The sequence below is a fragment of the Cyprinus carpio genome, chromosome B18, assembly GCF_018340385.1.
Source record: "Cyprinus carpio isolate SPL01 chromosome B18, ASM1834038v1, whole genome shotgun sequence".
Lineage (NCBI taxonomy): Eukaryota > Metazoa > Chordata > Actinopteri > Cypriniformes > Cyprinidae > Cyprinus > Cyprinus carpio.
This window is the reverse complement of record NC_056614.1, coordinates 4,428,518-4,441,380: the sequence shown is the minus strand read 5'-3', so window position 1 is coordinate 4,441,380 and position 12,863 is coordinate 4,428,518. Positions and strand designations below refer to the sequence as shown.

At 35.9% G+C, this 12,863-nt stretch overlaps 1 protein-coding gene across 1 annotated transcript in view; it reads left to right on the top strand.

The window, feature by feature from the left end:
- The window catches only part of b3gnt2l (UDP-GlcNAc:betaGal beta-1,3-N-acetylglucosaminyltransferase 2, like), a 4,761-nt gene extending 2,648 nt beyond the window's left edge, over positions 1-2,113 (top strand). Inside the window, exon 2 of the mRNA XM_019116859.2 lies at positions 1-2,113. This exon is cut by the window's left edge and continues 1,085 nt beyond it. Within this exon, the coding sequence (XP_018972404.1) occupies positions 1-358 (358 nt within the window). The 3' untranslated portion in view covers positions 359-2,113.
- Positions 2,114-12,863: the final 10,750 nt, after the last annotated feature.

The following is a 12,863-nucleotide window of genomic DNA, read 5'->3' as shown; positions in this document are numbered from 1 at the left end:
CAGCCCGTTACGGGACCCTAAAATTAAATATTATGTTCCTCAGTCTTTCTATGAAGGTCCTTACCCTCCTTATGCTGGTGGTGGTGGATTCCTCTTTTCTGGAAACCTTGTTCCATCTCTTTACCATGTTTCCTTTTACATACCCTTTTTCCCAATTGATGACGTCTACAATGGGATGTGCTTCAAGGCACTTGGAATCACTGCAACGAAACACGACGGTTTCAAGACCTTTGACATTCGGGAACAAGACCGAGAGAACCCCTGTGTACACAAAGACCTGCTCCTGGTGCACCAGCGTGACCCTCAGCAGACCATGAGACTGTGGAGAAATATGCACAGTGCCATGCTGACCTGCTGATGATTGTAAACCATTAAACTCCATTGAGTTCAGCTGTAGTGCTTGATAAAACCAATGTTGGATAAGAATAACCTGGTGAAATTTTCTGGGGGGCAACATGGGGAAAATGCTGAGCATTAAATGTACCGCTTAAGAGACTCTGGATAAAGACTGTTTTTTTTCTTTTTCTTTGAATCTTATACTTGAAAGAAAAGTGGTGTCCAACACCATATCTTATGTTTCTGTGCAACTGAGCAAGGTTAGCTTTTATAGGTAATTGATTAACTTATTTACTCATGTCTTTTCAAACTCGTACAGAACAAGCTTTGCTTTGTTCTGCGGAACACACATTTTGCAGAATGTTTCAGGAGTTTTTGTTCTTTTGAAACTAAATAGAACACAAATCTTTAGAGCTCCAAAAAATACATAAAGCTAGTGAAGTGGCATGATGATGATGATGTTGTATGCTGACTGGATCACATTTTTAAAATGCACTTTTATTCACTCTCAAATCAAAACAAAGACAGACATGCATGGAAACACCAACCTTAACATTTTAAAGGGACAGTTCACCCAGAAAGTCAAAGTCGGGTACTCTACTCAGTGGAAGCCAATGGTTACTAATCTTCAAAATACCCTTGTTTTATTTTTTTTTTATTTTTCTTATTTTTTTTTAAATCCAGCATCATTTTTCCGACCAGTGATCTGTGACAACTGTTGCATGACTACCCTCGTTATTTGTGACATTTCTAAACATATGAGTGCCTTGTCTACTAAACCTAGTGATTAAATGTAAAAAAAATATATATATCAGAGTATGAGATAATAATCAAAGAAAAAAGTCTTGACCAGGGGCGCATCAGTGAGGGTGCTCCAGAGAGGGAACAAAATGTCAAAAACAAAATGTGGATCACATTGCAAGAAACAAAAAAAAAAAAAAAAAAAAACACATCCTGTTACATTTTCAAGATCTAACCACTAGATGTCTCTTGGTTTTTTTTTAAACATGTAGCCTTACAATAAAGGCTTTTTATATTTTGCCTGCATGCTATGTGAGTGCCTGGACTTGGATTATTATTTATTTTATTATTTTTTTTATTTTTTTTGCAATGGGATCCACCTTTTGTTTTTGACAAAGTATGAGATAAATTATGTATATTTTTGAGGTTCAGTCTGTTTATGCTTAAACTATAATTGAATGTGTCTAGACTGTTATATCGTTTTCACTTTGTAGTATCCAGGTTTGTCTGTGTGAATTATATTGAACTGCACAAATGAAACACAATGTTAATTCACATTTATTTAGTGAGTGTTATATCTGAAATAAGAACCTAATGCACTGCTATCTGCAGATTCTAATTCAAGTATTTTACAGAATTAAGTTTTTATTTTATTGTGAATATGGAGGAAGCAGGCACTGACAAAGTAATGAAGAAGCTGTGGGTGACATGATACAAACAGTACCACTTTAAGGTCTGCATTCTTTAACACTATGAGAATATTTTTTTCTCATTGACTGAGACATCTATAACTCTCATAAGTGAATATAGGCAATTTTTTATAAGATTTTAAACATTTGCTCATTAGTTTTCCCAGTAGTTGGGTTTTTATTTTATTGCATATGTTGCACACAGATCCAGCTAATGTCTTTATCTTCATGTAGAACATTTTGAAGATTGTGTGTGTGTGTGTGTGAATGAGCACCCCAGTTGTAACTGTTGTGTGAGCTATGACATGCAGTCTCAGAGACATTAATAAATGTATTTATAACATCCATGTTGTCCTCAGACTGGTGAAGAAATCATTAGGGGAAATGCCACATGAAAACTGTTAATAAACTTAAATTTAGGCTATCTTATCGATTACAGAATGCACAGTTATCGCAGTAATTGTACATTGACCCTTACGCTAATTACACAATTCTATAATTATTGGTGAGTTACACTGTGAAATACAGCAAAAATGAAGCAAACTGCCTTTCTTTCTTTTTTTCAATGAACTAGATACATTGAAGTTTTTGGTTTTCATATTGATATTTTAAGATATTTTAGCATTTAGTCTATATAAAGCATGAACAATTTTAAATCGTTTGTGTTTTATATAGACTAAGGGCCAGTTTTACTAAACAGGGCAAATTAGCGGGTGATTTAGTGACAACGCGCAAATTAAAGAACACAGACGCAACATCTCATTTACTATCGACCGACGCAATATACCAAGTGTAGCGCAAATAAGCGTATACAGAAATAAAGAAGCCACAGTAGGCTACGGTGTAAAGAACCGAAGGCCAAAAAATGAAGGTTTGCTTGAAGTTTTGATAGACCTGGCAATGCGTGACTATAGGTTGCAGGTCGTCTTTTATTTCCTGAAGCAAATTAAAAATAACATTGCTTGGCGAACGATATGTTTGGACAATGTGTTCTTCTTGCTTTCTAAATAAATACATCAATACACGTAGAAAAAATCCTCTCCCTTCTATCACGCGCTCTCAGTTCTCTGCGGTGCCTCCTCCTCAGATTTTGCGTCTGAAAGGTTAACTCCTAGAAATGCATATTCAATAAGGCGCAAAAATAACTGTCCACGCCTTTTCAGCGCTAATTCTTCACTGCGCGTCTTTAGTAAACCCTGACAGTATTTAAAGCCAAAGACGCTTTTAGTGAAACTGACCCTAAATGCTAAAAGTAAAAACTTTATGGCAGTGGAGTGAAGAATTGTTTCTTTTAGTTATAGTGCCTCCTGGTGCTTAAGAATTGCAATACTTACTGTAATGCCCCAGAATATTCAAGTGTTTTTAAGTGCACTGCGAAGTTAAGTTTAATATGGATTAAATTCATAATAAATTAATATTATACAAACAGAAATACAAATGTATTCTGGATAAGTGGAAGCATCTTTATTAATTTAAAAATGCCTTGATGGATGTTTTTTACAAACAGCTTTAATCACACAAAATAGGCCTACTTGGTAATCAGAGAGTTGAAGGTAGCCATTGACTTCCATAATATGCGAAAAATATGGAAGACAACAGCTGCCAACAGCTGTTTGGTTACCAAAATTCATTAAAAAACTTTTGAGTTCCACAGAGGAAAGAAATAGCTACATACAGGTTTGAAACAAATTGAGCGTGAGTAAATGATGACAAAATGTTCATTTTTTGGTGGAATATTCCTTTAAGCTACTGTAACTTTATGAGCACAGATCTGACTCATCAGATTTTCTCCCAAATGCTTATTTTAACTCCGTTAATTCAGTAAACTTAGCTTACGAGGATACTCGTGTGATGTTTATTTATCCATTCAAGCATGGTTAGTTGCAAAAGAGAACTCAAGTAACAGCGCACTACCTGAGGTGCCGGACTATTTGTATGAATTGAAGTCATTTTCGCGTCTTCTTGCTCAGTTTAACAGTTTAAAATCGCTTGAATGCTTAACCTGACAAGACCTGAAAACAGTTTTCAAAAAGTGGAAGGTTCTTAACACTGATGTGTGCATTTCCATTCCATATTCTGTACTTGCCTCAGCCAGTGAGGCTTTCTGACCCAGGGGAAGGTGTTAGGTATTCCCATGAGCCTCATTATTGTCAGAGACCTGCAGAGAGTTCTTCTGGGACAGAGACTCAAACATCTGTGCTCCGACAAAACACATAGACATACAACATAGACCTCTATATACAGGTTAACTAGAACAATAATAAATTGTAAACATGTTCCACATTCTGTAGCAAATATTTTTCAGAATTTCTAGACTATTTTAAGTAGAAAGTGAAGAGAATATATTAACATTTAACGCATATAGCTTTGGCAGACAAATTCTCAAACATAGTCTGCATTTGAGCCCTTGTCTACTTACAAGTATACATATACGTATACGTGACATATTTCCTGTGTTTGGACCAAGTGTTCAATTATGCATGAAGACCACATGTGTTTTTAAAAGTCTCACAATTTATTTCCTGAACATGATGCATGATGGGATACACTTATCGTCGAATACCGCACCGAGGTGTAGGTTTAGTGTGCATTAAGGTCAATGCACTTTGGCATTTTTAAGACCTGGGACAATCTTGTAACTTTCTTCAAAACAGTCTTTTGTAACTGCGATTCGGTGCTTGTTAGTTTTGACATTGAATAGACTCTCTCTCTCTCTCTCTCTCTCTCTATTCATGAATAGATGATACAACTCAGTTCATGAAGAATATGCCATGGCACAAATGATACTTACGCTTCTGTTTGGTTCTTTACGCCTGTATATACAAAAACAAGAAAACGTTCTTATTTATCGCAAATAATGTATAAAATACTTTATATCATTTAAACATCTAGCAGGATCCTACCTTCTGTAAGTCATAAAAATAAGAATTGCAACAAGTGCAAATTTAAGCAATAAGAAAACTGCCAAAGTTGAGAGGAAAGCATGGAAGGATATGCCTGCAAAAACCAAGAGAACAGACAAATATACAAATCATGGCTTTTGTGCACGTTGAGACACATCACAATCCATCTGTTTAATATCTCAACCAATACAGTTTTCCTCGCACACTTTGGCTCATTTTTTGAAACAATCTTAACGTTTAAACTATACGTGCAATTGTCACAGCTGTTTTGTGGGACATCACAACTTTGTTGCATGATTGTAAAACAAAATTAGCCAGTGCCACCAGAAGGAAATTTTTTTTTTTTTTTTCATCATGTGAGCTGTATTGATTCCACCATCCCCGAAAATGATTGTTATACATAAATCTTTTTCATTCCCAATTTGGAATATATTCCATTATATAGTATTACTGTAGAAATGTAACAAATTGCTGTCTTGTGCAGTGAAGTGCTGTATTAAGTTGAAAAAGTAAATGTGCCCCTTTGCCCATAGTTACATGGAGTTTTGGTGGTGGCTGTGTCTTAGAGAGAAAACAATGTGATATTTGAAAGAAGTAGTATTGAATGTATTTCGTGCCAAAGCAATGGGCAATTATCCACAGTCTAGCCCACATGCTGTTGTGCTTCTCAAAAGTATTGAGAAATGGGTCCAAGCGGTCAATGTAAAAAATTTTGAGATGAAGTATTTTTATTCTAGAACTGAGCCAAAATGATTGAGAAAAACTGAAGTGTGACAATAAATGATGGTCAATAAATGATATAAGAGGTGTTAAATGCAAAAAGCGGAAGTAATATGTGATTCTCATTTATTTCAAACAAGCTACTGAATAATTTTATGCAATGTACTTTTTTTTCATGCTTATGGTTCAGACATGATTTTAGTAATAACTTTTCAAGTTATTTATTTTTATACTTTTTAAATGGATCTTTATTATCCATTTTAGTTTGCATTTATTTATTTATTTTTTTGCATTTTAGGCTCATTTTGACCACAAAAGTTTAACTTCAAACCGCTGCTTCCTCTATCCATAATATTGTTTTCTCCAGTAAAACAAACGTTTTGTCTCGATTATGCCTTGCTTATATTTTGTCCTGATTATGTTGTGCAAAACCTTGCAAATGTTACTCAAATCAACAGAGAAAACAGACATATAATTTGATTTAATGCTTAGTAGTGGCACCTGGTGGCCGAGGTTGATACTGCACGCTGTTGCATTTTATGCATTGCATAAAATTATTCAGTAGCTTGTTTGAAATAAATGAGAATCACATATTACTTCCGCTTTTTGCATTTAACACCTCTTATATCATTTATTGACCATCATTTATTGTCACACTTCAGTTTTTCTCAATCATTTTGGCTCAGTTCTAGAATAAAAATACTTTATCTCAAAAATTTTTACATTGACCGCTTGGACCCATTTCTCAATACTTTTGAGAAGCACAACAGCATGTGGGCTAGACTGTGGATAATTGCCCATTGCTTTGGCACGAAATACATTCAATACTACTTCTTTCAAATATCACATTATTTTCTCTCTAAGAGACACAGCCACCACCAAAACTCCATGTAACTACGGGCAAAGGGGCACATTTACTTTTTCAACTTAATACAGCACTTCACTGCACAAGACAGCAATTTGTTACATTTCTACAGTAATACTGTATAATGGAATATATTCCAAATTGGGAATGAAAAAGATTTTTGCATTTTTGCTAGCCATCCTTTTCTCCTCTCTTGTGAAAGTGAAAGAAAGAAAGTCGTGACATTTGCCAAGTATGGTAACCCATACTTGGAATTGGTGCTCTGCATTTAACTCATCCAAGTGCACACACACAGCAGTGAGAAGTGAACACACCGTGAACACACACCCGGAGCAGTGGGCAGCTATATCCAGCGCCCAGGGAGCAACTGGGGGTTCAGTGCCTTGCTCAAGGGCACTTCAGCCATGGGTATTGAGGGTGGAAGAGAGCGCTGTTCATTCATTCATTCCCTCCCACCTACAACTCCTGCTAGCACCGAGACTCAAACCTGCCACCTTCAGGTTACAAGTCCACATCTCTAACCATTAGGCCACAGCTGCCCCTGTGATGCCTTTAGGGAGGAAAAATGTTTTTGAAGACAGAAACAAAAAAAGTTTTTATGGAGAGACAAAAAAATGCAGAGAGAAAAAAAAGCAAATCATAAGACTTAGACTCAGGAAGCCCTTGCGCATGACAAAGGAATTGTTGAATAAAGTCATATAACGACATTAACATTCATATAACCCAGATTGCACGTCTGATGGCAGATGGAGTATTCTGACCACGACTTTCATACCTTTCCTGGACCTTCACACTGTTATTTATTTGTCAGTCTATGGGACAGTCACAAGCCTCCCGGTTTTCATCCAAAATATCTTAAATTGTATTCAGAAGATGAACGAAGCTTTTACAGGTTTGGAACAACATGGGGGTAAGTGATTAATGACAAAATTTTCATTTCGGGGTGGAGTATCCCTTTAAATAACGTTTTCCTAATATAAGGCCTTAAAAAGTCTTAAATTGTCTTAAATTCGGATTCGATGGGTCTTAAATATTATTGGTCACATTACCTCTAAAATATCTTCAGTCTGACGGACCTAAAGACTGTTTACAATCATTGGACGGTACGAATATTTTGTCTTCCCTGCGGTAAGTTACTGCGTCATCAGAGATAATTGCAGTAAGTTAGCAGAATCAAGTTTAAATGTACACAATATAAGCATAATGTATTGTGAAATATACATGATATAAGCATCCTTTGTTGTCTGTTTGTCTTGACAGTTGTAACAATTCAAAACAAATGTAATAGTTTACCTTAAATAGTTTTTCATGAGACTAAACAGCAACCCAGATACGAGTGACCTGTTGTTTCAGTTGTGGTGGAGTCACAGTATCTCACCGGAAACTGCAGTATAACATCTGCCCATTACAACCAACAGAGCTCATTTTAACAGCAATAGAAAATTTAACGAAGAAGTGAAGGATGTTGTAATTTATGTCAGTTTTTTTACAATAATTTTTGCATTAATAACAGAACCTTCATGTCAAGTCTAGACACATAATTCACAACCGATGATCAAAATGCACATTTTTCAAAACACAACACTTTTTTCCAAATGCTTGGATACAATACACATGAACCAAAGATCTTTTGTTAATTGAACTAAAATCACTGGTTCAAAATGACACAACTTAACATCAAAAATGCAGCTCACACATTACATCTGAATTGAGTGTTTATTCATTTCATTACAATGATCTAACTATCAACTGATACAACTGCTCAAAATGCCACATAACTGTTGCATTACTCTTCTTGGTGTTTAGTCTCATGAAAAACTAATTAAGGTAAACTATTACATTTGATACGTGCATGCAAAAAAAGTGTAAGTTAAATATTCATCACTATTTTATACATCACAGACTTACCACACAAGATTAATAATTTTCTGGCACGGAAAAATCTTTTTAAAGACTAAACTTCACCTTCCAGGGCTGTACAGTATGGGAGAAATTGAGCTTTTCAGAACTTTGAATCAACTGTTTGATTTTAACTCCAAAGCAATGAAGTTTATTCAGTTAGTAAAGGCTGCCCATTTTTGTCTGATTTGCTGTTAGTTTTGTGGAAAACTTTAAAAAGTTATTACTCTCAAAAATGAAAACGAAAGGGTTACAGGTTTTTTTAAATTTTTTTTTTAACAATAATTTTTTGCACTAATAACAGAACCTTCATGGAATTTTTCAAAACTCTAGACACAAAACTCAAAACAGTCATTATTTGTAACTTAGGCCGTCCAATGTTGAAAACTTTTCATATTGCGTTCATGTCTTAAAGAAGTCTTGCATTTGCAGAAGCATTGGTTCAAAAAACTCATTTATTATGAAACATCACAGGAACATTACTTTAGATCGCCCACACAAGATACCCATAGGTTCACTGTGTAGTTGTTAGTACGATCATTACAGTTTTTTTCAATTGCTAACAAGTGTTTACCAATACTTAAAGTACTTTTTTTTAACTCTTAACACAGCAGCACACCTACATCACACAATTAGCCAAATATTTAATTTTCTGGCCAAAACCACATTTTGTTAAATAAATACAAACTCTACATTTCAAAATGCTGAATACCTTTTTCTACATATACAGGACCTTCTCAAAAAATTAGCATATTGTGAAAAAGTTCATTATTTTCCATAATGTAATGATAAAAATTAAACTTTCATATATTTTAGATTCATTGCACACCAACTGAAATATTTCAGGTCTTTTATTGTTTTAATACTGATGATTTTTGGCATACAGCTCATGAAAACCCAAAATTCCTATCTCACAAAATTAGCATATTTCATCCGACCAATAAAAGAAAAGTGTTTTTAATACAAAAAAAGTCAACCTTCAAATAATTATGTTCAGTTATGCACTCAATACTTGGTCGGGAATCCTTTTGCAGAAATGACTGCTTCAATGCGGCGTGGCATGGAGGCAATCAGCCTGTGGCACTGCTGAGGTGTTATGGAGGCCCAGGATGCTTCGATAGCGGCCTTAAGCTCATCCAGAGTGTTGGGTCTTGCGTCTCTCAACCTTCTCTTCACAATATCCCACAGATTCTCTATGGGGTTCAGGTCAGGAGAGTTGGCAGGCCAATTGAGCACAGTAATACCATGGTCAGTAAACCATTTACCAGTGGTTTTGGCACTGTGAGCAGGTGCCAGGTCGTGCTGAAAAAAGAAATCTTCATCTCCATAAAGCTTTTCAGCAGATGGAAGCATGAAGTGCTCCAAAATCTTCTGATAGCTAGCTGCATTGACCCTGCCCTTGATAAAACACAGTGGACCAACACCAGCAGCTGACATGGCACCCCAGACCATCACTGACTGTGGGTACTTGACACTGGACTTCAGGCATTTTGGCATTTCCTTCTCCCCAGTCTTCCTCCAGACTCTGGCACCTTGATTTCCGAATGACATGCAAAATTTACTTTCATCCAAAAAAAGTACTTTGGACCACTGAGCAACAGTCCAGTGCTGCTCTCTCTGTAGCCCAGGTCAGGCGCTTCTGCCGCTGTTTCTGGTTCAAAAGCACACGCCTGTGCACGGTGGCTCTGGATGTTTCTACTCCAGACTCAGTCCACTGCTTCCGCAGGTCCCCCAAGGTCTGGAATCGGTCCTTCTCCACAATCTTCCTCAGGGTCCGGTCACCTCTTCTCGTTGTGCAGCGTTTTTTGCCACACTTTTTCCTTCCCACAGACTTCCCACTGAGGTGCCTTGATACAGCACTCTGGGAACAGCCTATTCGTTCAGAAATTTCTTTCTGTGTCTTACCCTCTCGCTTGAGGGTGTCAATGATGGCCTTCTGGACAGCAGTCAGGTCGGCAGTCTTACCCATGATTGCGGTTTTGAGTAATGAACCAGGCTGGGAGTTTTAAAAGCCTCAGGAATCTGAATGAAACTGAATGAGTCATTACTTTATAGAATGTACAATAGAAAAAAACAGCGTCATCTATGCAGAAATTCAATTGAAACCTTGATTGAAATTGCTCTCCAGTGGGTGAGGGTTGGATTTGGATGGTGCCCCATGGTAGCTGATGCCAGGGATCAACAAAAATTACAACATACATGGACTTTGGTTACTATGCAAGCTTGTTTCCGTCACAGGATAAAAAGTAAAAACTGTAATTGTGAACTTTTTATCTCACAATTTGGACTTCTATTCTTGGAATTACGAGTTTACATCTTGCAGTTCAGACTTTATCAGAATTGTGAGATAAATTCACAACTGCAAGAAATAAAAGTCAGAAATGTGAGATGAAAAAAAGTCACAATTACCCTTTACCCTTTATATTCCATGGCAGAAATAAGCTTTCACAGGTTCCACATTTGAAAGAGGGAAAAACAAATAAACAAACATAAAAATGCACAGTCCAGCACACATTCTTACCCCCTCACTTACCTCTTCTTCTCCCTTACCTCTTCTTCTGATCTAACTACTCCTCTCCCTCCTCCAACTATTCCTTCCTCTCCCGGGCATTATTTTTTCTCTCTCTGATTCTTTGTGTTATTCTGCACCCACAAAACCAATTCAAAGAGGTCTTTTTTACTCTATGTTGATGTAATTGAAAGAGCATCAACATCCGACTATTCCTCCAACTGAGACTGGAATCAGCTATTTCTAAATATTTTGGTGATCTGTTACTTAAAAATGCTTATCAGTTGTTACAATATTTTATGTAGAGATATTTTTTCAATACTTTTGAGCTGCTGTTGTTGCAGAAGTAGAGGCTTTACACTATATTTAAAGTTTGGAATATTACAGTTTTTTACACACGCTAGGATACATTTCTCAATAGTTAGGTCACTTTTGCTAAACTCTTCACACTGTGAGCACAACAGAAGTCTATGTGGGCTAAACTGAGGATCAATTATCATTGCTTTGGCACAATATGCATTCAATGACTACACCTCTCAAATTTCATGAATTCTTTTCTCACTCAGACACAACAACTGCCAAAACTCTTTGTACGTACAGGCCAATTTCTATATATTTTTATATATTTTAAATCTTAAAATTAAATGCTATAAAAACAATTATAAATATGACCATCCACATGATCAAATGTCCCTCCTGGACGCAATGAATGCTGGATGCCTGGACATATCAGCAGAAGATTGCCAGGGATGGATCAGGCATGCCAGAAGATTCTTTCCTAGGTGTATTGCCCTAGATGACATAAGATGTGATGTGGATGAGAACCTGTGGCCAAATGGAGAAGACCGAGTAGATTAGCATTACTATTGTATCTGTAGCAGTGGTTGGTGTATATACAAATTCTTGTATTTTGGAATTACTCAGTGCAAAAAAATAAAAATTAATAAACGACATAAAATATTGACGAATTCTGCATCATGTCTGATTCATTCCAGTAACATGTTTTACACAAGAAAACACTGTATAATGCTACATGTTGTTAGTGTTTTTTAGGTCATTGTTTTGTGGGTGAGAAAGTGTGTTTGTCGGCTGTCAACCTTTGCTAGTGTTCTGGAAGAATGAGTTGATTTGAGACCTGAATAAAGTGTTTTGGTAGTTGTAGTGCATTTTGAATGTGAAATGAACTGCTTTGCCAAGCTGAAAGTTGGCTAGGAGAACTGTGTGAAGAGTTTTGCAAAAGTGACCTAAGTATTGAGAAATGTGTCCTAGCGTCTGTAAAAAACTGTAGGTCTTCATTTCTGTCATGCTGTGTTTAAGCATTTGTAAAAAAGATAAGAAAGCTCTATGATTTTGGTATGGGGTAAGCTTATGTGAAAATAAAATTTAAGCATTTTAGAAATGTGTTAATTTACTGAATATTGTGTGAAAACAACATGAATATTGTTAAAGGTATGGTCACAACAGACTGATGTTGTGCTAATTGTGTATAGTGTTTTGAAAATGTGACTACAGATTGGACAAAAGGATGTTAGCAATTGAAAAAAACTGTAAATATAGTTGTTCAAAAAACATAATGCAGCCTTCATTATAGTTCTACACATTCATACATCATTGTAATAGACTGGAGAGGAAAGTACAGACACTTGAATCATTAAACAAAATTTGAAAATGACAAAAAACTACAGTAGGCATACAGTAAAATGTCGACTGGAGTGTTCCTCACTGCTTGTGGATTTGGCCACAGGTTCTCATCCACATCATAATGCATGTCATTAGCAAATACAAAATTGCATTTAAGACCTCTTAAATCTTTTCTCAATCTGATATAAATTACAACATCCTTCACTTCTTCAATAGATTTTTTGTTGCTGTTCAAATGAGCTGTATATGGTTGTGTTGTGGCCTCACGATAAAAACCACACTGCTCACACATGCTTTTACGCAATGTTACATGTTAATAAGAGTAGACAAAAAACAAGATTTGTGAAGATAAAATAGCAGAAAGCCACATGAAAATCCATACAAATACAAATCCGTCATTGGACGGCCTGTGTTACAAATAATGACTGTTTTGTGTTTTGTGTCTAGAGTTTTGAAAAATTACATGAAGGTTCTGTTATTAGTGCAAAAATGATTGTAAAAAAACAAAAAACAAAAAAAACTTCCTGTGAATGCTAAAGCCGTAATTAGTAAATTAAACT